Genomic DNA, 22,190 nt, shown 5'->3' with positions numbered 1-22,190 from the left:
GCGTAATTAAAAATATTAACGAATAGCACGCATTAAGTAATGCAACGTTGATGCGATTGTGTCGTGTGACAAAGTACGATAAATTGCGCGGATTTCTATGATATTCAATTGTTGAGATTCTCGCAAAATATCTGCGATTATTTAATGGCGTTTATCGTACTTAACACATAAAGCTTTGTACAAAACGGGATCATACAGAAGGAATAAAAATTTTAACGAGAAAAATTTAACGAGAAAAATTTTAGCGATACGAATAGAATCTGTTTCAAATTATTATGTGAATAACAGCTGGTTATAAACACCATCAATAATTTTTAAATGCTTTTAATGTTCGATGACATATGATATATTAATTATGAATGGAGTGGATTAGCTATTGCTATATGATACATTATTGATATATGATTCTTCATTAATTTTTACATAAAGTTATGAAATTAATATTTCCCTCTAATTAGTATTTTGTTTCATTCGCTGCGTTTCTGATAAAATAAATTCGAACGGAAGCAACACATGTAACAACACATTCACATTGCTTGATGATGAATAGCGTCGTGTAAATATCGACAACGTAATGTTGTATTTAACGCCGCATCTTGCTTCTATCGTACGATCGGTTAAACGTAAAAATTAGCAGTTAAATTGTTTAAGAGAGAATTCATCTTGAAACCGTACAGGAACATTACCATAATTTAAACTTCAAAATAATGAATAAGTTTGGCTTCCGAGTTGAAGCCGTATAAGTTTCGCATTTTGGTCCGACCTTTCGTGAACATTTCAGTTTGCTTCATCAGGGAGAAACACCTGATACCTGTATCAGGAAGCCAAACGCGATGTCATGTACATACACCTCGAAAGTCTCAAATATCAGACTAAAATAACAAATTTTCTATAATGTAATGCTTTTTTTTTGTTTTATGCTTTATATCTACAACAGAATTTTCTAATCCTGAAAGGAAGATTATTAAAGAAAATAATTTTGATAAATATTTTACTGCCGTTTTATTGCGTTCTGTGGAAAGAAAATATATTTAACGCCAATATTTTCAGAAATTAAATATCTCAAAATACAATGGATGAATCAACGAGAACTTTTCGCTCTACGTTTTTCAATCGATTTATTTGCACGAAATATGTTGAAACGTGTCAATTTTGCTTTTAAGAGGAATATACATATAGTCCTGAAAGAAATTCAATCGTATTAGGGCAGCTACCTTTTCAAAACTTTTAAATGGCAATAAGAGTCAAGTGACGCCTTGTTTTAACAGTTTCTTCGTTCTTGTTACAATTGTGTCTTGTTCTTTTTAAATTTGGGTTACAATTTGGTTTTTAAAAAATCGCACTTGGAAGTTTCTTAGATAGTAGAAAACTTGAAAACTGACAAGTTTAGCAAGTGTTTGAAATGTTCCCAAGCAGTTTCCGTATAAAGACTCTGTTCAAAGTTGTTGCAGACATTTGGGAACATTTCCGACATTATTTCACGGCACTCATCTACTGCCTGTTGACATAGATCTTGTATGGAATCCAGCGTTGCATTATAAATTTTATTTTTCAAATAAACAGAAAGAAAAATAATATACTGGAGAAAATCAGACAACCTTGTGAGCTGCTCCATCGAATCGTTTGTAAAAGACAGCGGTTCAGTGCCGTAGAATAATACCGGAAATACCTCAAAAGGTCCGTAACATATTTAATTTTAAGTTTTATTATTGCATGAAGGGTGTGTGGACATTTCGAACACTTATTAAAGAAATGTTTCTGAAAATTAATGTGAATTTTCAGTCTTTAATACTTACAACTTTTAAATGCGATTTCTTCAGAAACACTCGACCCAAATTAAAAAAGACAAGTGGCAATTGTAAAACAAGCGAAAGATATTTAAAACAATATTACATCCCATTGCCAGTTAAGATTTTTAAAAGACTAGCTGCCGTAGGCAATAATGCATCACAGTTGAAGATTTATTTCAATTATATATTTTCCTTAAGAGCAAAATTCACGTATTTCCTACAAATCAGTCGATTATTAAAAAAAAACGAACATAAAACGGTTTCGTTAGCTCACTTCGTATATTAAATTATTTTGGGGAATAATTTTAGTTTAGAATAGTAGTTTTAAACCCTTTAGCTTAGAATAGTTGCACGCACACAAACGTGTTGTTAATTATGCAAATATCTACAATGTATGTAGAAAGTTCTAACGATTAAGAGACTTGGAATAGTAGTTTTAAACCTTTTAGCTTAGAATAGTTGCACGCACACAAAAGTGTTGTTAATTATGCAATTGTGTACAATGTATATCGAAAGTTCTAACGAGTAAGAAACTTTGAACATATGAACTTTCGATTAAATATAAATTCCAATGCGAGACTCTGCTCAATGCTCGTCAGGCAATCGCGAGCAATTAGCGTGTTGAGGTTTTAGTGGATGAACTTGAACCGAGTTAGTAACAATTGAAATTGACCTCGCAGTAGTGCATGAGCGCTTACCAATTCTTCTATCGGCGATACAAATGTTCTAAATGAAACAGATATACGCTATCAACTTCGTAGACAATTTTATACTGGGCATTGCATACAGCGAGTAACAAGTTATTGTTAATTGATTTAAAGATAATTTTGTTAATATTATACTTTAATTTCGTCTCGTACTGTATTGTAATTTAATTTTTCTCGTTTCTATTTTTCTTTTCTTAAATTTTATGCCATCTACAATAACCGCAAAAATTTAAAAACCTTGCCAATTTTCTTAATTATTTGAAATATTAAGTCTTATTTATTTTTTTAATAAAATTATTTAAATAAAAGTACCTACTTTAAATAAAGTTATTTAAAATAAAAAGTCTTTTTACAGAATTTGTACAGCAATACAATTCAAAACTCTTAACTTTAGAAATTTTTATATAAATACATATTACTTAATAATTGTAGATTAGACATTTATTCACTTATTTAAATTATAAATTTATTTACGTTTTTTTTACTTGCAATTTTCTAATACATTAATTCTGGGTATACTGATATTACGTTCCTAGAACAAAACGAAGAAAAACAGATATAAAACGCGACGGAAAGTTTACCTTCGCAGTCTCATTTAGTCCAGTATATTTTTATTCGCGCTCGCAAAGTGGTCCATTCTGTGAAATTGCAGCTGAAGTTGAATCGATGGACATCATCCTCTCTGGACACTCTCAATACAGACCTCATTCGAGTCAAAGACAAGCGTCAATAAATTCTATCTTTGATCAATATTCGTTGGGAACACTTCGTTATCATGACTGTTCCTTCGGCGATTTCTGTGATAACAGGTCGTTCAAACAGAACCAAATATCACGTTAACAAAGTAACAATTCGGACCGAAAGCAATCTTCATTTCAGGATAGAGGGCGAAATAGAAGCAAAAAAAACCTTATCTCAAAGTTCTAATGAGTTAGAGAATGAAAGATTGGCTTAAGACGAAAGTACCAAATATAAAATCGTTTATCGTAGATTTGATTGTATTATCGAAAATTCTTTCCTGAAATTAATCGATATTATTGCATTTATATAAAATTCTCCCTTAAGATCGAAAATAGTTTTTGCTGACTTGCCAGACCCGCTGGGAATACCGTCCGTGTACTTACTTCAATACCGTAAACGTTTGCACTCTGCGCGTTTTCCGGATACAGCCTATGGTACAATCGGTTTCCGCCGGCTGTAACGTGTGATTCCAGGTGGCGACCGGATATAGTTACGTATAGGAAATACGTAGATTCTACACATACGTACGAGCGACTGAAACTTTCCAACTCCTATATAGAAATTGACAATACACAGAACTAATATATTCCCTATTATGAGACAAGCTCCTGATATGAGATAGCGGTATAAATTTATTGTCCTTGGAGTGAAATCCGTTTAGTGGATAACACATAGTCAGATCGTGCGTGTGACTGTTGCGAAAAAGATTTGTGAGATTGGACGTTGAAATCCCGCCATCCTATATTAGAAGTAATCCATGTATATTTTTAATTCGCGAATCGATATGTGTATTTAATTGTGTTTATTATTTTTTCGTTACACTGAAGATGGTTCAATGAGGACCGAAACGTATACATATATACATTTGCTATTAAAATAAAGTAATTATTTTATCGGACATTACAACCTTGTTCAGGCTCTAAGCCCCTTCTATTGTTCTTTGATTTTATCATACGAGCCATTGTTATTTATTATATTATATTAGAAGCCTGTCTCCTAATAAGGGACTTTATTCATTTGAATGAAATGATTTCAAGTGCAACGCATTCTTTTATAAACGACGAAGTACATTTAATCGACATTCAATGTCGCATATTGTCACAAGAATAAATCTTAAATACATGGGATCTGTTAAAAGATATCCGAGATGGGTACATTAAACATCGCTGTGTTAAAATGTAAAACGCGTTCGCACATTGTTACGACAGGGCAGAATTGGTACGCGCGGATTTATACAAGTTATGCTTTAAAAGTTAGGTCTCTATATACTGTCAGACTATTGTAGCGAGCCAATAAAGCTAGTCGTGTTTTCTCTCGTGGCGATGTCGGAGAGCGACGTGTAACGAGCAACATGTTTGTATCGAGTTCTGTTTTAAGATTAGTAAAACGTGGCTAGTGAAACGCGTTGATTTGCTAAAAATAGCATACGGGGATGATTCCGCGGGGTCTCTCAGGAATGGACGCTTCACAATAACGCGCTTGCTCGCACGTTTCAGCTCGTCCAACATTTGTTGACTAAAACATGAAATATTACAAATGCAGCAGGTTCCGTATTCGCCGGACTCAGCTTCCACACTCGCAGAAAAAATTTCCGGATTCAATGCTATTACACTTCAGTGTATCATAAAATAGAATCGATATAGCGCCAATGACATTTATTACAGAGAAAGGAATATTTTAATCTTAAATGAAAAATTCTAAAATCTAGAATAAAATGACAGTATATGTCGTCTTTTGTCGAATATCGCGGTGCCAACTTCGTACGTTGCAAGATGGAGGGAAACTTTTTTTATTCTAAACGCAAGAATGTATAAACTTACATTTATACATATAAGTTACTCTTGTCTCAATATAGTAAGTCAATATGTTTTAATTCGATACAGAAGAATAAGAACGATTTATTTTATTTTGACATTGTCTTATTTTTATACTAAATGAGGTTGTGAGAAATATAAGTACGTCAAGAATATTTTTGTCTCACAAAACAGAAATCCTTTCTAAGGGCGCACCTTTTTCGTTTCCGAAGCTCAAAAAGATTTTAACGGATACGAAATTAATGACGCTCGATTTGAAATCATCCCTTTCTAAAAATGAGATGCTACCAGCGCGAATGTCGTTAATATCGAACAGTTGAGGCCCCTTTTTCGCGATGCCGATTGGTTTTCTCGAAGCGCGGTGTGCTTCACGTCTCTTTTAGATTCGTAGTAAATGAAGATTTGCAATTTAGAAATATACATTTGTATACACCAACCATTAAGGTAAAATCTTAGTAATTCGAATATAAGTAACAACGAGTTTTGTTTCGAAACATTTTCTCGATTAAAAGGAATTAATCGTTAATTCAATCAATACCAATAAGTCCGCAGAATGATACACAAAACGTAGTAACAGTCACGGAACAAAAAAAAGAACGAATTCTCAACGTTCGTAGTTGTTTTTCTCTCGGCGCGGTGACGTACGATGTTTTTGCGTGCCATCGTGTACCCGAAGGTCGCCGGCGCTATCATTCGCTCGCCGAACGTCGAGCCGGCAAGCAGTGGCGAGAGTCGCTCCGTGCGTGATATTACTTTTGCAGGGATAAATCGCTATTAATTTGCACACCTTTATCAGTAACAAGTAACGTTCCTTGATTAATTATTAAGTTTCTACAACTTGTAATGAGAAATGCATTGCACGTTGAGACGGCTCTTTGTCGCGGTTACATTTCATTTCCGCACCGCGCTTTTAATTGTCTATCGATTTCGTGTAATCTGTTCCATTTTCGGTAAAAGAGAGAAATTTGTACGACTTCTTCGCAACTCGAACGGGCAGGAAATAAAGAAAGTCGCTTATCGCACGTCGTTACATCATGTAAATGTAATCGAAAATTAGCTCGATTAACTGTTGCAATTAATAACAACTATTTATCGCTGGAAATTATGTTCGGAATTTATTTCGAGGATTAGCTTGAATGACAGAAATTGTAAAATATCGTTTCGTTGCGGACTAATAACTACTTCTTTAACGCAGATTATGCTTCCGATGCTCGCGTTGCGTTTTATATCGCCAATTCAAAAGTGATTTATCCATTATCCTATTCTTCCGAATAAAAAATGCAAGTTGTTAGTTTAAGTAACTTGTATGACAGAAAGTCACGCGATATTTGTTAACAATATTTCGCGCGTTTCGCGGTATTTCACATCGCGTACGGGAGTGCCCGAAATTTCGCGCGATCGATGATTTTCGCGAGTGAGTGTTGTGTAAGTGCTACAAGGAAATCTGAGAGGAGGAGCAGGCCCAGGGGGCATCGGGCAACGGCGGAGAAATCGTGAGGTAAGTGTCTTACATTTTTATGTTATTTGCAACTTGTGCAAAATTAAGCATCTGTTCTGTGTTTTTATTTTATTTATTCAAACGATTCGAACGAGGATTCGAATAAGTGTTAGAGACGAAACCATACGTATAAAATTCTGTGAGTTCATATTTAAAAGGAAGACTTTTTCAGTATTCTATATAATTATTTTAATAAATATCTATTTAAAAAAATATAAAATATTAAGTATATTTAATACAATAATTTTGAGTTTACATAATTAGTCTATAATAATAATCATATACATACCTATTTGTATTTTTACAGTTTAACATAGTTGAAGATATACAACTCTGCTGTTGCGAATCGTATCAGTGAGTGACAAATTACTTTTTATTTTAAATTGACAATTACTTGTTTGCATGTATACAAATTTTTAAAAATATACAATGCTGAATCACAAACTGCGCGCGCGAAGCGCGCGTTTTATCATTTCTATTAAACAAAATCCGATGGCGACATTTGTGAATTTTCGAAATGATTCTGAAGAGTCTTTCTAACAACGGTAGAAATGACGGGCAAAGTTGCTGCGAAAGGAGTTTATTCTGAAAGATGACTGAATTTCAAATCCGATAAGTTTCATATTCTGCATACAGTGTTACATCATTCGGATATTTTTGTATAGCGGACCTTGTGAATCGCGAGAAATGGTGCAAAAAATTAAATTCTCATTTTTTGTAGTATTCGACTTTCTTTCATTCATTTAATACCGTTTGCATAATTCGGTTTTTTATTCCAACCCTGTTTCAGTAACGGCGATTAAAAGTGAAATTGCTGATAGAAGTTGTCCAAAGAATTGACGCATTAATTAATAAGTTGTCGCACATTTTCCCGAATGAAATATTATAATAGCTAATCTACTTAGCCACTTTACGATTTGGAGATTACCACTTACTTATTTAGACGCAACAACGCAAATTTGCAGATAATATTGCGTAACGCTCGACTTCTTTGGTATTCGATTTTCCTTCTTTCATTCATTTAATACCGTTTGCATAATTCGTTTTTTTATTCCAACCCTGTTTCAGTAACGGCGATTAAAAGTAAAATTTCTGATAGAAGTTGTCCAAAGAATTGACGCATTAATTAATAAGTTGTCGCACATTTTACCGAATGGAATATTATAATAGCTAATCTACTTAGCCACTTTACGATTGGAAGATTACCGCTTATTTATTTAGACGCAACAGCGCAAATTTGCAGATAATATCGAGTAACGCTCGACTGGTTACCGTTGTACTTTAACGATATTGCCAGGTTGATAATGATAACGGTATCACGCGACACTTCGCGTCGAAAGCTTTCGCCTCCTTTGAACAGCTAATACCGTTTTAACGCGTTACCACGGGGACGCACGGGAGGGAACGGCGCATGAAAGCGAACAAAAATTGATTTCCTAATGCGCTCGCGCCACACTTTATCTCGATTCTACCTTTTATATTCAGTTTTCTTATACATTCCTAAATCGCACGGAAACACAATCGACCACGAGGAGGACAATTTTACCGTCGGCGATACCATAGACACAGCAAATATAGACTGAGGCCGGTATTCGTACACAGTTGGAAAATTTGTGCTTTCTTGCTAAAGAAAATGCCGGTTAAAATTTTTGTGTTAAACGTTTAACACATTCATGTGTTAATTTAACATATTGCTCTCGTGTTAGTTGACCTCAAACGTAAAATTATTGAAACACTTGAAAAGAAATGTTAAAACAACGCAATGTGTACTTATTTTTTAATCTCACACAATACATATGTTCTATATATTTAGTAACAAAATCTATCTGTTAAAATTTACAAGATAAAATGTTGATTTAGTTCTATATAACATAAGTGAGAGTGATTTCGAACCGTCATGCGACTTATTGCATCTGTAAAGTGTAAAAATTACATTTAAATTCATTTTGTCATTAAAAATATGTTAATCTTACACAAAATTGATTTCAAACTAATTTGAGACTTAACATATCCATATTATGTTAAATTAATACAAGAATTTGTGTGGACCGTTTGGGACATGTGATATCTGTTGAATTTAACACAAATTTTTCAACGGTGTAGAGAGAGAGAGAGTCAGAGAAGATTTAAGAAGACTTTCTTTCTCTGTCTCACCATCGTGACAAGGGAGAATCACGCCTGTGTAGTATTACGCAGACACGATTCTTTTCTTTTACGATGGTGTAAGACAGAGAAAGAAAGTCTTCTTAAATCTTCTTTCTCTCTCTCTCTCTCCCAGTGAGAAATGATTCGTCGATCGACGTCGAAATGATGTCGAATCGACGTCAATTCGACGGTGTCGATGTCGATTCGACGTCGTTTCGACGTCGATCGACGAATCATTTCTCACCGGGCTCTCTCTATCTCTTCAGCTTATTCAATGGGACGCTCAGTCTATATTTACTATGTCTATATGAGCGATACTATCAATAAACGAAGCTGGCGTGGCACGATACCATCTTTTCGCGAGCGTGAATCTTCCCGCATGTTGCTTATCACTTACGGCGCGCACATAACTCTCGTGTGACAGCGAGATACTTGGCCGATCTGATACCGGGGAGAAATACATTTGTTATTCGCGGCGGGCGGGAAAAGGCGCGTTCGCGTAATAAAATACGGAATTATCTCACTTTACGTCGCAGCTGTGCCGCGTGTCTCGTCACGCGAGTATCTACAAAGCGCGAGGATCCGCAATGACGCGACATTCGGCAATCGGTTTATCAATTTTTCGACGTCGCGGGGGCCGATCCGTCGGGGGAAAATCGACAGAGGGATAGCCGGCGCGTTAATTTATTCAATTTAAAATCGAGTCAATCACGTCTGACTGGTGTTATCGCGCAGGCGACGTGTATAATCCGATACAGATTGATTTACAAACACGCGTAATGCGGAGGAGATTAACGCGTTGTCAAGAGGAGATTACGCCAGTCATGTAAATACGGCGGTAATTCCGAACGGGGATTCCCCGCGCGGAATGGTAACGCGTCGCGACGCCGACTGCCAACCCGATGACACACTTGACGCGTACAATTAAATATAAAATCGAGTCCGGGCGTAGTAGACTGTCTGTCGCAATCGCATTATCGAACAGGCGCGGGCGCGATAATTAGCTCGAGGCTGCCAGCGCGCCGCCAATTATTTGCTCTGCCTTTCACGGCGGAGAATTGGCGTGGCCGCGCGGGAAGCGTCGTATCAGACGCATGTGAAACGCCTTGCGAAACACGGCCGCACAATGTAAATGCGTCCGGCGACATCGGTATGCGCCGCACAATCGTCCGGTATCTGGCAAGCGAAGCGCAATTGTTGCACCGCGGTCGACGCGTCGTGCCTGATTTCGCGCAATTACGCATTCCGTCCCGTACACACGGAATTCGGAAATAGCGGCGTATCGAACGCACTGTATTGTTTTCCGGTGGAAATTCACCGTAGATTCGGAGCCTCCGATTTCACTGCGAATAACGGAATTAATAATTACAGGAAAATCGAGAAAGGGGGGGAAAAGAGGGTAAGCGTCGATAACGTTTCGATATCGAGTGTTTATATTATTTTTCGAATTGAACAAGGCGATGGGTCCTTTAGTAATTTCCGGATCCAACGCTATTACGCTTCAATGTATCATAAAATTGAATCGATATAGCGCCAATCATATTTATTACAGAGAACGGAATATTTTAATCTTATTGTTAAATGAAAAATTCTAAAATCTCGAACAAAATGATAGTGTCGTCTTTTGTCGAATATCGTGGCGCTAACTTCGTGCGTTGTAAGACGGAAGGAAAATTTATTCTAAACGCAAGAATAAGAATTATTGATTTTATTTTGAAATTGTCTTAGTTTTATACCAAATGAGGGTTGTGAGAAATACAAATGGGTCAAGAATATTTTTGTCTCAGTAACAGAAATCCTGTCTGAGGGTGCGCCTCTTTTCTCCTTTTCCTTTTCTCTTTCTCTTCTTTCTGTCTTTTCTCTCGCGTGGAAAATTCGCAAATGTGAATTTCGTCGATGTTGATTGAAAAATATCTCATCGTATTTAACAAGAATGCATATTTGGCGAAAAAACATTGTTGGGCATATGTGAAAATGTATATTCTTCCGTTTACCTGTAGATGTAGGCAAATAGCGGCGACGCACGCGGGTGACATGTAGCGAGTGAGGGTGCGTCGTCCAACGAGGGTGCATTTGTTCACGTCACCGCATGCAATCGTTGCAAATAAAACAGCACGCAGTAAAGAGCCAAATAACCCATCGCTTGCCATGGCCCTGTTATTTTCCCTATGAAACATGCCACGTACCTAAACTATTGAACAAACACAATAGGAAATTTATATTAAATCTTTATGGAGGGTGCAAAGAGAAAAATTTAATTGAAATAAACATGTATACAAGCTGGCGTATACGTGTGAAAAATGGTTAAATAAAACTACGTGAATAGAGACTTCAACATCAAAGTAACGTAAGCGTTTGTATCAAATACATTTTTTAATAATTTATTAAATTCAACGTTATTTACATCTAATCTTTTATCTTAGTTCTACGCAATTCTCACTTTTGCCATTTCATTCTTCATCTAATTCTTTTATTCATCCCTTTTCTTGATGACTGTAGATTGAAGAAACAGCTTTTTTAAAGCAAGTTTTAGAATGCTGTTAGAGTTCATGCAACAATATTTGTGTAAGGAAATATAATGTGCAAATAATATTTTATGTTAACTTTTTCTGACGGAGAAACAGAGCATTCCTGTTACGTGATTATAAAGGGTCAAATTTATGGGGGGAAAAAAAACGACGAGTTATATTAGCCCTGATGTGAAGTGCGGAAATACATTGCCGTTGAATCTCTCTCTAAATTTACATTTCCACGGACAATTTAAATGAACAAATATATTCAAATTAACACTTGGAAATGATTTTTATCGCGCGTCGACGGTTCTACAAATTAATCAGATAAAAACAACGCGGGGAGAACAAGTCTTTGCATCATCGCGCACTGCATTAGAAATACAGAAAGAGGAAACAAACAAACTGCAGCCAGACATTCAGTGCAGCGTTTATTTTCCATTAGCATACATAAAATCCAAACACTGTCAGTCAGCAATTCTTAATTGCATCACGCACGGTGAAAGCTTGACCAAGTCACTGGGAAATGAAAAACATAGAAATCTCATTTCTCTCTCCCGGGATAACGCGTGAAAGATAAAAATTACAAATTAATAAACGCGCATAATAACTAAAAAAAAATTTTAATTATATGCATAGAGATTCCTGGCGGTAATATTAAATTTAAAGGAAACAAAACAAATAAGCGCAAAAAGGATCGACGGCTAGAGATTCTGGAGATGTAATGAAAGTGAGGAAAGTGTCACAGGGTAGCTGTTTACGTCAAAAAACTGAAATGCTACGTAATATCAGAGTCAGTAACATCGAGACCACCGATAAGAACGAGGATTAATTCTTGTGCAGCTTACAATCTGCAAATGGTGGGCGTCGCAAGCACATCTCGCGCATTATGGCCGTCGTTAAATTCACTTACCGCGATGCGGAAAACCGAGCGGAAGCGCGGGACTGGCGCGGCGTACGAAGTTCGATAATTACTGAATCGGCGCAATCGCGAAACTTGGAGACCCGTGGTCCGTAATCAAACCCAAACCCGAGGTGACGACAAGACGCGTTTCCGAGTGACGCCTCGCAATCTGCAGTTTGCGGACAGTTGCATTAGATCTACAATATCTCTTGAATACTAATATTAATAATATTCATATTAATAGTTGCAACCATCGAACTCTGATTGAGCCGCGAACTTTGCGGTCCACTTTCTAACTGTCGCTATGAATACATTTCCGGACTTGTTATAAGAATAACAACGGTCGCGAGTATCGGAAGAATTGATACAGCGATGGAAACTTGACAACTTTACGCTTATTGCAATGGAAATTGTATTTGTATTGAAAATATGAGGGTGCAAAGGCAAATTTATGCGGAGCTTTCACGAAAGAACTATTTTTATGATTTCAACGTGAGTGTGTTCTGTACAATGAATAAACTGCGAGCGGGAAGATACTAAAAGGTACATACGTAAACGTAGAGAAATAGTGAATCATCTTCAGAAAAATTCCTCGCGATTTAAACCACGATTTGCCACTATGTTATATTTCATAACGAATTGCGACGTGTCAAGGAGGGAGAAAGAAAGAAGCATGACGGGCTAAAGTAAAACACATTTCAATGAGATATGCGACACTCATTTTGCGAGGAATATGTAATTGTAAATGGGAATTAAAGTAACTGGGTAAAGGCACCTAACATCGTCCAGAACGTAATATCGCCACTCGCGATATCTCGTGAACAAAGTGCTGATATCAGTCGGCAATGCATAGAATTAATGGCTATAAAACATGTGTAAGGAAGACATATTGTAGTTGCAACGTTATAGGAATAACGTCTGACTCGGGAGACGCATTGAAGCAAACTCTGAAGGCTGAAAAATTGAGCAGACAGTGCAAGTTACGTCCCGTAGTGAGAATGTAAGTTCAAACGTTCCTTTAATGTGTAAGTATTTGCTAGGAGCACGTAATTAGTGATACACCTCACTACTTTTAACTGTATTTCAACGTGTATGTTTTTGTTACGATGTTTTTAGCGTCTAGATTAGGATGCACGCAACACCGCCCACCATATTATTACGGAGGCGTCCGTGATAATATTCGCCTAGGTGACATTATGTGCACCCGTTTCTAGGAATAAAAGGGAGAGTACAAAGTGACTCGATGTATAAATATTTCGAAATAGTGTGTTGCATACAGTAACAATATTTTTTTAAAATATAATCCCAAATTAAAAAAATTTTTTTCGACACCTACAAACGTTCGTACGATAAAATAATAAATATCTATAGCTTCGCAAGCCCATGCATATTGATAAGCAATGATTTTATAAAAATTTATAAGGTAGGCGATATTGGGTGCCATTTTTTCGAACTCCCGAGTTTGCCGGGTTTTTTTTGTTTCTTTTTGTGGATTAAAATTTTTTCAGATTTTAACTGTATGAAACACAAACGTTTCCTCTTTCATTTGAGATTAAATACAGACAAAAATGTCAATTACTCTTTGAGTGAGAACGATATTTGATTTTTGGTAGGCGATATATTAGGTCCCTTTACCCTAATACGTATCTAGCCATTATACTGCGTAATAGATTTTCGATTATCTCGCAAAAGTTCGTTTATTGACATTAGAAAAAAAATTGATATCAAGAACACATAAATGGGAAACTAAACGCTGTTAACGTTATATGCGTGACGTAATTCACTTTATTCTCTTCGCGCTATGTTTATTATGTGTCGTCATTGTCTCGGTTGATTATTACGTCGCAATATCGGGCGATATAATATTATATTACCTGTCATGCAATATTAACGTAATTTACACGTACTGCGAATTATAGAAACAGTGCAGCGGAGATGCACACGCTGCAGTGGAGCGAAATTATGATGATTTCGGGCGTATTCGCTTTAACAAGGTGCCTAATTGCGCACCTTCGTGCTGTTGCGTACGGCGAAAGAGAGCAAGGGCTAATTAGAATCATCGACACCGGGCGCCGTTGCCCTTGGCTTCACCGAACTATTAGCCTGCGTTGATCGCGTGTCCGAACGCGACTTGTTTCATTAGCAGATTAGGGTCGATTCGTTTATTCGCCGACGCGACGACAATTTCGATCAATTAAGTTAATGCACTTGCAGAGCCGCGTATCTTCATCACGCGAAGCGCGGCTGCGCCTCTCCATTTAACAAACATTTGTTACAACAGTAATAAATGGACTAATAATTGATTAAGCCACTTGCAAGGATTGAAAAATAAAGTGAAATTATTGTAACAGAAACCAGTTTTAAAATTATAACTGTCGCATTGCGAGCTAAACAAGAAACAAAGTGAAATAAACAATATTCTATTGCGTTTAATGAAGTGCCTTAAAGTAGCAGTGACTGTTACAAATGGTTTTTACTTTATATGTCGAAATTAAAAATCTGAAGGAAAAAAAAGTATAATATACTTAATATAATATAAATTTCAAATAAATGTCACAGCAAGTTATAAATACATACGCTTTGTGCAATGCACAAATTTGCGATATGTGATTAAAACATATGATAGTAGTCTAAATACATGCGCGGCGAGACCAATATTTCTGTTACACATACGCGAGACGTTTGATTTGCAAGTAGAGATTATCGGATCTCAGAAACAGCTAAGTTGGTCGAGTTTTTAATAAGTTCAAGTGGTAGCTCGAGTTTAAATTATATGAGAAAAGTGCCTTTTCATTTTTTTGTATTCTACAAGCGAATATATTATAATGCAAAATTTCAATGTTAAATTTTCTACTTAAAAGATGTATTGGTCGCCATCGACAATTGTATACGATTGTAGTTTTCGGCACAATACGACGTTTGCAAACCAGACATTTTCTTGCCGAGTCGAGAGAAATTATTGAGAATATTTCCAGCGTTTCCCTGACAACGTCTCAAATACATATACGTGTCCGTGCGAGGAAATGATGTTCCTCAAATGCAAAAGGGAAAACACGTACGGATGTCCTGGGCTTAGAATTTCGACAGAAGCTTAGGCAGAAGAGAACTGCGCTGCAATTCTCGCTGCTCTGCCTCGATTATTCAAATGCGAAATTTTGCGCGCTTTACTATGTGCTTTCAACATGTTTGTAATAAATTAAAATAAATAACAGCATTTCATCCAAGAGAAATAACTTAATAATCTAATAACATGATTTAACGATCTCTCTGGAACATATGTGTAATGACACTTTGGCTTTCGGGTTGGAGCCTCGTAAGTTTGCCATTTTATTCAAACGTTTTGAATATTTTAGTTCACTTCCTCAGGAACAACCTGAGCTGTTTCTCAGGAGTGTCTTTATGTAAGTAACTGGCCACGTAGAGAAGACAGTGGAGAATAAAGGAGTGGAAGGGAGAGGGAAAATTTGGCTGGCCAATCAAATTTCCAATTTGAAGTGAATTGAAACGTTCACGAAGTGCTGGGATAAAATAGCAAACTCACGCGGCTCGGAAGCCAAACCTAGTGTTCTTGTACACCGCGAAAGCCTCAAATATCACATGTATAGTGATACTATATTTAATTAAACATTTTTATTAATTTTAATATATTACAACATTATCGCAGACGCATGGTAAAGCAATGTAGATAATGAAAAAGCGTCAAATCCTCATTTGACTTTGCCTATTCTTAAAAAATAATAACATATTAATATATCTCTCGCGTTAATCACGAGACACGGTAGTGTCTCGCGCCAAGTATAAGCGAAAAGTTTTAAAGTGACAAGCTAAACCACGCGCGCGACACCGACCGTATAGTTTACGCGAGAGCGCGAGTTGACGGGCGCTCAGAATCTCGGATCTCAACAACGGCTGATCCGACGAACTTGAGACTGCGCTTAATCGATATATTATATAACTCTACATATGATGAAGTATATTAGACGTTTGTGTTTTGAATGTTTTTAAATCTCTTTTTGTATCGAAAAATACTTTTATAATATTTGTATCTAGCTACACACCGTTTATTCAACTAATGTTGGTACACTTGGCGCCTTTTTCTCCCCCTTTTTAAACAGATAATTAATATTGACATAATATTCAAGAGTTCACAAATACTGTTTAATTTTGTAGTAAAAATGCAAATAATACTTTTCAGAGATTCTTTACCTCTTATGCTCTGTGATACTGGCTGGTTTTGTAGATAAGCACGCTCACGCGTGCTATTTTGACATTTTGAAAATACTCTCTTTTCTCACGCATACCGTTCGCGTATCGAGTTTCTATCAGCGCGAATTATCGATGGGACGTTATCACGAAACGATATTGGAGCCTTGAGAGTCACGAACTTGGAAATAATTCGGCCGGATGGCTTAATCGATTCTTTTTTTTTCTTTCTTTCCTTCAAGTTTAGAGCGAAATAAAATCTAACAGCTGGAATGTAGCGCGCAATAAAAGTGTTAGGGCTTTTATGAAGGTGGTAAAGATAAAGGAAGTAGAAACGTTTTATAAGAGACGTAGCAGAATAATTCACTTTGCCCTTACAACTCGATACGCACTCCTTTTATCATGCGAAGTTGCACTAATGCAATATTCGTTGTATGCATTATCTCGTGATATTAAACGGAATCTTATTACCATCTACTTTAATAATACTTAAAAATTATATTCGACAATAATGTATGGCTGGCCATTTTTTATCTAAAGCACATAATAATAAACAGTAATAAATACAAATATTTTTAACGTATCGCGATTTTCAATAAGTAGATTAAATAATTAATCTCACTTTTGCATTTCTTCAGTTCAAAATTAAACGTAAGTTTACGTAAATCTCTATATAATACAAGAATTATTCTGTTTTTATCTGCGGTTTCTATTTTCATCTTTTCGATCCGTAAGTAAATATAAAATTTTAATGGTTAATCAGTTTAATTGAGTGCTCATTTCGACTTTGCATGATGTTATTAATCTTCCTTTTCTTCGCCTTTTAAACCTTAAAACCCCTTCACAATTAACTTTTATTTTATGAATACCGTCGTCTATTATCGATAAGATAAAAAAGGGTTGATTAAAGTATGCGCAGTAACATACTGTAATCGTTTTCGCTAATAAGGAAAAATGCATAAGAAGATTAATCTTCTATGAATTACTGAGAGCTTTTTATCTAAATATATGTACAATTTTTAATGCAATTTCAAAGTTTTGAATAATGTAACAATATATTATCAATTTTGTAAATATGTTATTATTCGTGAAATTTTGAAGATATAAAAAAGCGTGTTTTCAAAAGCTCATCGATATTTAATCATCATATCACTAGAAATTACCTCGAATATTTGAAAAAAAGGTTTTGAAAAAAAGTTTAATTTTGAAGGGGCAAAATAACAGTATAAATTTTAGCGTGATAAAAGACCACACGCACACGTGTCAAGATCTTAAAATTCTTTACAGGAAATTCTCATTTTTCATTGCAGATTTCGATCTCTTACGAAAACATTGTCGGAATAGTAGTTATAGATACATTCTGAATTATGAGTTTGAATAAAATATAAATACGTTATCACCGGCATCAACATTATCAACGCTATACCGCGGAGGTTGCATGGTCGAATTTATACCTCTTTGCGCAGATGCGTGTCACCAACTCTCTATTTAGTTGTTATTCACATCGGTCAAGTTTCGCCTATTATTGTTTATTTTATTTCTGGTTTTGAAGCACAGGTATTCAATAGTCAAAACGTTTTGTGTATACGTATATAGAGACTATTTCTGTCATAATTACTGCAGTCTTTGTATATAATAATACATACATAATAATAATAATTTGTATATCATTTGTTATATTCCAGCACATAAATCGAAGTTTATTGCGAGACAAACTATGCGCGCAAAGAGATGCGTAAACATAAAGAACACAAATTTAACCGCAGAGAACAAATATTGCACCATTAACTTCATTATTGTTGCACAATTGTCCTACCACAAGTCTTATCGCACTGTTACTTAACGGTAATATCAAAGATGCTGATGAAATAATTGAACGGTTGGCAATATGCACTATGCGTCACAGCTATGACGTAAATTCTGTTCGTATTCATACTAAATTATTAATTAAACCTTACTGCGACTGAAGTGCACAATGCAACGTCATATAGCATTTAGTTACAGTCCCACGCATTATGATATGAAAGCCCTTTTCAAAGACAAGTCAGAATGTATTATATTAATAATTCCCCGTGGATTATGTTTGGAATACAGTATCAGAATTTATCACTGTGCCGTATACGTATTGCAAGTAAACGGTATGCCTCTAAGCTACAGATGTTGTCATGTTAATTAATATCAGCTATGTGTTCCTCTGTTACGTTTGTGCCAAAGCACGCGTATAAAGATATTCATGGAATGGGAAGCGAAATGAGAAGTTTATGCAAATATTTCAATTTGTTATTACAGAAACATTAGTTCTTACCTAATATATACCTATATGCACACATCTATAATAGTATTTTTGATTGTACTCCTTTCCACTAAATCAAGGCAGTGAATTGTCCATGTTATTATTTAGAGTTATCAAAATTAAATATAACGTTAAATAAAATATTATTTAATCGTGCATGCGCGTCTCGCAATCTTTATTCAATCTTCTATCGCGGATACTTGATATTTCCTCGCAATGATAGCTGAATATACCGGGTGCTCCGGATGCCTCGAATTGTTTTACATCCAGACATTCTTGCTCTCGCACATCTTTTCACATTACTCACTTTCGCATACGCGATATAGAAGCGCGACAAAGTTGGTCTACGACAATGCTTTTTTCAGAGAGTCTCGGCGATACTACTGGCGACGATGCTGGCGTTAAGGAACTCCAGGAACTTCGAGACAAATACGAGGGGAAGCTGACGGCGTCTCTCTACACGGGAACACTCTGCGTCGCTGCCATCGCCTCGCTGATCGCCCTAGGCGCTCTCTGCTTTGCTGACTATGTAAGAACCATTAATAATCCGCCTGTTTTAAATTAAAAGTATTACTTCTTTCACATCAATCAAGCAGCAATTAAGTAACGGTTGCTTTAGGATAGGAAAAATCTGTCTAAAAATACGTTCTTGTTATATTAACTAATCTCATCTGCTCAGAAAAACTTTAGGAAATTTCGAACATTTAGGATAAAATTAAAAATTGAAAATCCCCCCCCTTTCTTATTTTGTTGTATCCTCGTTCTTTCGCCTTCTTTGTAAACCGCGACTCATACTTCGATTTATGATCAAAGAAAATCTATTTGACATAATCATTATTTTCAGCAATCAATGCTCATTAGCGAGATGCTCAAGTTTTCCTAAGTTGGTGCATCATATTACCTTTCCAAAGCAGAGGTTACAAGATGATGTTCCAAGTTGTAATTAATTTTCAATTAAAACTCCATCTAGTACTCCTTTGTAATGGATCGATATTGGTCCAAGGTGGCTCTCGGTAGGTTGCATATATATTCTTCGCGTACCTGTCTTGAAATTGAACCGCAGAGCGTTAACTGAGCCAAGAATTAATATTGATACCGGAGGTGCGAGGAGAGCCCAGGCAACACGCAAAATCTGTACAAACCGATACATTCACGAAGAATACATAAAACGTCATGCCCTAGGATTGGATCCCAGGATGGACAATGTTGATCTTTTTCAGCCAGCTATTCGCAAGACACTCGAGAAAATTGATTACGTGATTTATCTCAGATCGAAAAGTTCTTTTCCCGTTTTATCATTTAATGTCACGTTAAAAAGTGACATTAAAAGCAAAATCAATCATCGACGAGACGAATTGACATGCAGAAAAAGAAAAAAAAATTGATCGAAAGGACGAATTAAAATATGGGTCCCGGTGTGGGTTCGCGAAAAAATTTTTATAAAATACGAACATTTGTTGTACTTGTTTGATTTTTATTCATGCATACATTTGTATTCGTCTCGATATTCCCGATTTCATATTATATTTCGTCAATGCGACTTTCCCCGCTGTAATTCATAATTTTTAATTTTTTCTACTCGTTACTGCATGCTGTAGAAATACTCAGAGATGCAACATTTTAATTATTGAGTTAAATAGTGATATTTAAATAGTAAAAATCGTGTAAATTATGTTGAAAAAAAGGAGATAATGCTTTTCTGAACAGCTTCACAAATTTCATTGACAATGGTTGCCCGTGCTTAATAATACTAATTTATTTTTCAGGGGCTGTCCCACGTGATCGATCTTATACCTGCGTCGGCATTGACGACCATGCTCCTCGTCTCTTTGACATTTCTAGTGGTCACGCAATTACCTTCGACTATGGCCTCTAAACGGTCCAGGATATTAATAGGTTTAACATCCTCCATCATACTTGGTTTAGGAATTCTAATATTAAGAGGCGTCCTACCCCTGTTCGCTTGCATCCTATCAATAATCGCTATTCTACCTAAAATGAAGTGGCAAATACCGCTCATCATCGGCTGCACTCTGGCCCTCGCACACGTCTCGACAAGACTTATTGTCGACAATTTAACGAGCTATTACAACATAATTCAGGTAACGGTGTAATTAAACGCTGAATAGAAATATCTTTCTCCTAATTGACTTGTTATTGTAAAATGACGGAAACCTTATAGAAGTTTTATTAATTCATATACTGTTTCGAATATTTTTTAATAACTTTAATTTATTAGAAAAATTTAGAATTACGTTACGAAAAATATGTTTCGATAGATGTACGAAGGTACTGGGCATTTTAGAAAGATGTTCTTTTCATTGCGGACAGATTGTCGCGGAGATCATGTTCCTCCTAGCTGCCATCCTCGCAGGCATGTATTACAGGATCCTAACGATGATGGCCCATCGCAAGACTTTCTCCGGCACAAAGACAGTGATCGAATCACGAATCAAGCTTGAATGCGAGAGGGAGCAGCAGGAACAATTATTGCTCAGCGTTATCCCAGCCTACATCGCGGCGGAGGTGAGCTATAAAAATATATCGCCCCGTGATCTAATTAAAACCTTGATTACGATTCATCACGGAAGCATCCGGGTTGAATTTTTCGCCGCGCGGATACGTAATGAAAAGCTTTCTCATTGTTGCACTCGTCCAATTGGTTAACGTTTAAATTTCATCCTACGACGTTTGACTTGTGACTGTATTTAATTCACTGAACTGATTTAATGAAATCGCGATGAAATATGTGGGCGTTCGCATTTTGTACAGGCAAGCAGTGTTTCAAACGCAAAAGAAAATAAAAGTTCACGTGAGCGATTTTCCGAACGATTGTGTACCATCGGTACTTTGCGCACGCTACAATCTTGTGCGCAATCACACGATGGAGGCCGATTTAAGAAGTATCGGCGCTGCAATAAAAATCAGATGACAACTTTTCAAGTTCCCTGACGGAAGTAATTAACGGTTCGCGTTAAAGTTTTCTGTGAAATTAGACTGAAATTCGTAAGAACTTTACTTGAAAAGAGTCGGCAGAAGATAGCGGTGTTTACGGCAAAAGTTCGATGTCAGTTATTCGAAAGGCGTGGGTGGAGTAATGAGTCCGATTTTCTTTAATCTCATTAATTACATCTCCAAAAATGACCACCAGAGAACATTTCATCCCGGTATAGAATGTTACGCAATACAAAGTAAAGGATGATATATTTGGGAAGACGTATGGAAGACTCCGTCATTAGAGTTTAATGAGTGTATAAACGTTTTATTTGTGCAAATATTTGATGCTCCTTTTCATCGTACAAATGCCGAATGTCACCTGTTTTTGGTTTGAAATATACGTAGGTATATGATTTTTGCTATTTGTAAAATACGTTATACAGGGTGTTATGTAATACCCGCATCAACGCTTATTGTGGGATAGAGTGGACTAGACTAAGTCGAAAAGTCCTCTACCATTTTGCAATTTTCGCAAAAGTTAGCGAGTTATTAATTATTAAAAATCGCTGTCTTAGGCCGGCCCACTGCCCAATTGAAACGTGCGGCGAGATCGATCGATCGTTACTAGGCGCGCAGAGAGTTGTAACG

At 36.2% G+C, this 22,190-nt stretch overlaps 1 protein-coding gene across 1 annotated transcript in view; it reads left to right on the top strand.

The window, feature by feature from the left end:
* LOC105559069 (adenylate cyclase type 2) overlaps positions 1-22,190 on the top strand; it is a 51,840-nt gene that overhangs the window by 9,520 nt on the left and 20,130 nt on the right. Inside the window, exons 2-4 of the mRNA XM_012007109.1 lie at positions 18,971-19,134; positions 20,372-20,707; positions 20,937-21,131. Of these exons, the coding sequence (XP_011862499.1) occupies positions 18,971-19,134; positions 20,372-20,707; positions 20,937-21,131 (695 nt within the window). The remainder of the gene's footprint in view (positions 1-18,970; positions 19,135-20,371; positions 20,708-20,936; positions 21,132-22,190) is intronic.

This window comes from Vollenhovia emeryi, unplaced genomic scaffold (assembly GCF_000949405.1).
Source record: "Vollenhovia emeryi isolate VEMERY1.0 unplaced genomic scaffold, V.emery_V1.0 DF939291.1, whole genome shotgun sequence".
Taxonomy (NCBI): domain Eukaryota; kingdom Metazoa; phylum Arthropoda; class Insecta; order Hymenoptera; family Formicidae; genus Vollenhovia; species Vollenhovia emeryi.
The sequence above is the reverse complement of the archived record's forward strand: the minus strand, read 5'-3'. Positions and strand labels throughout refer to the sequence as shown.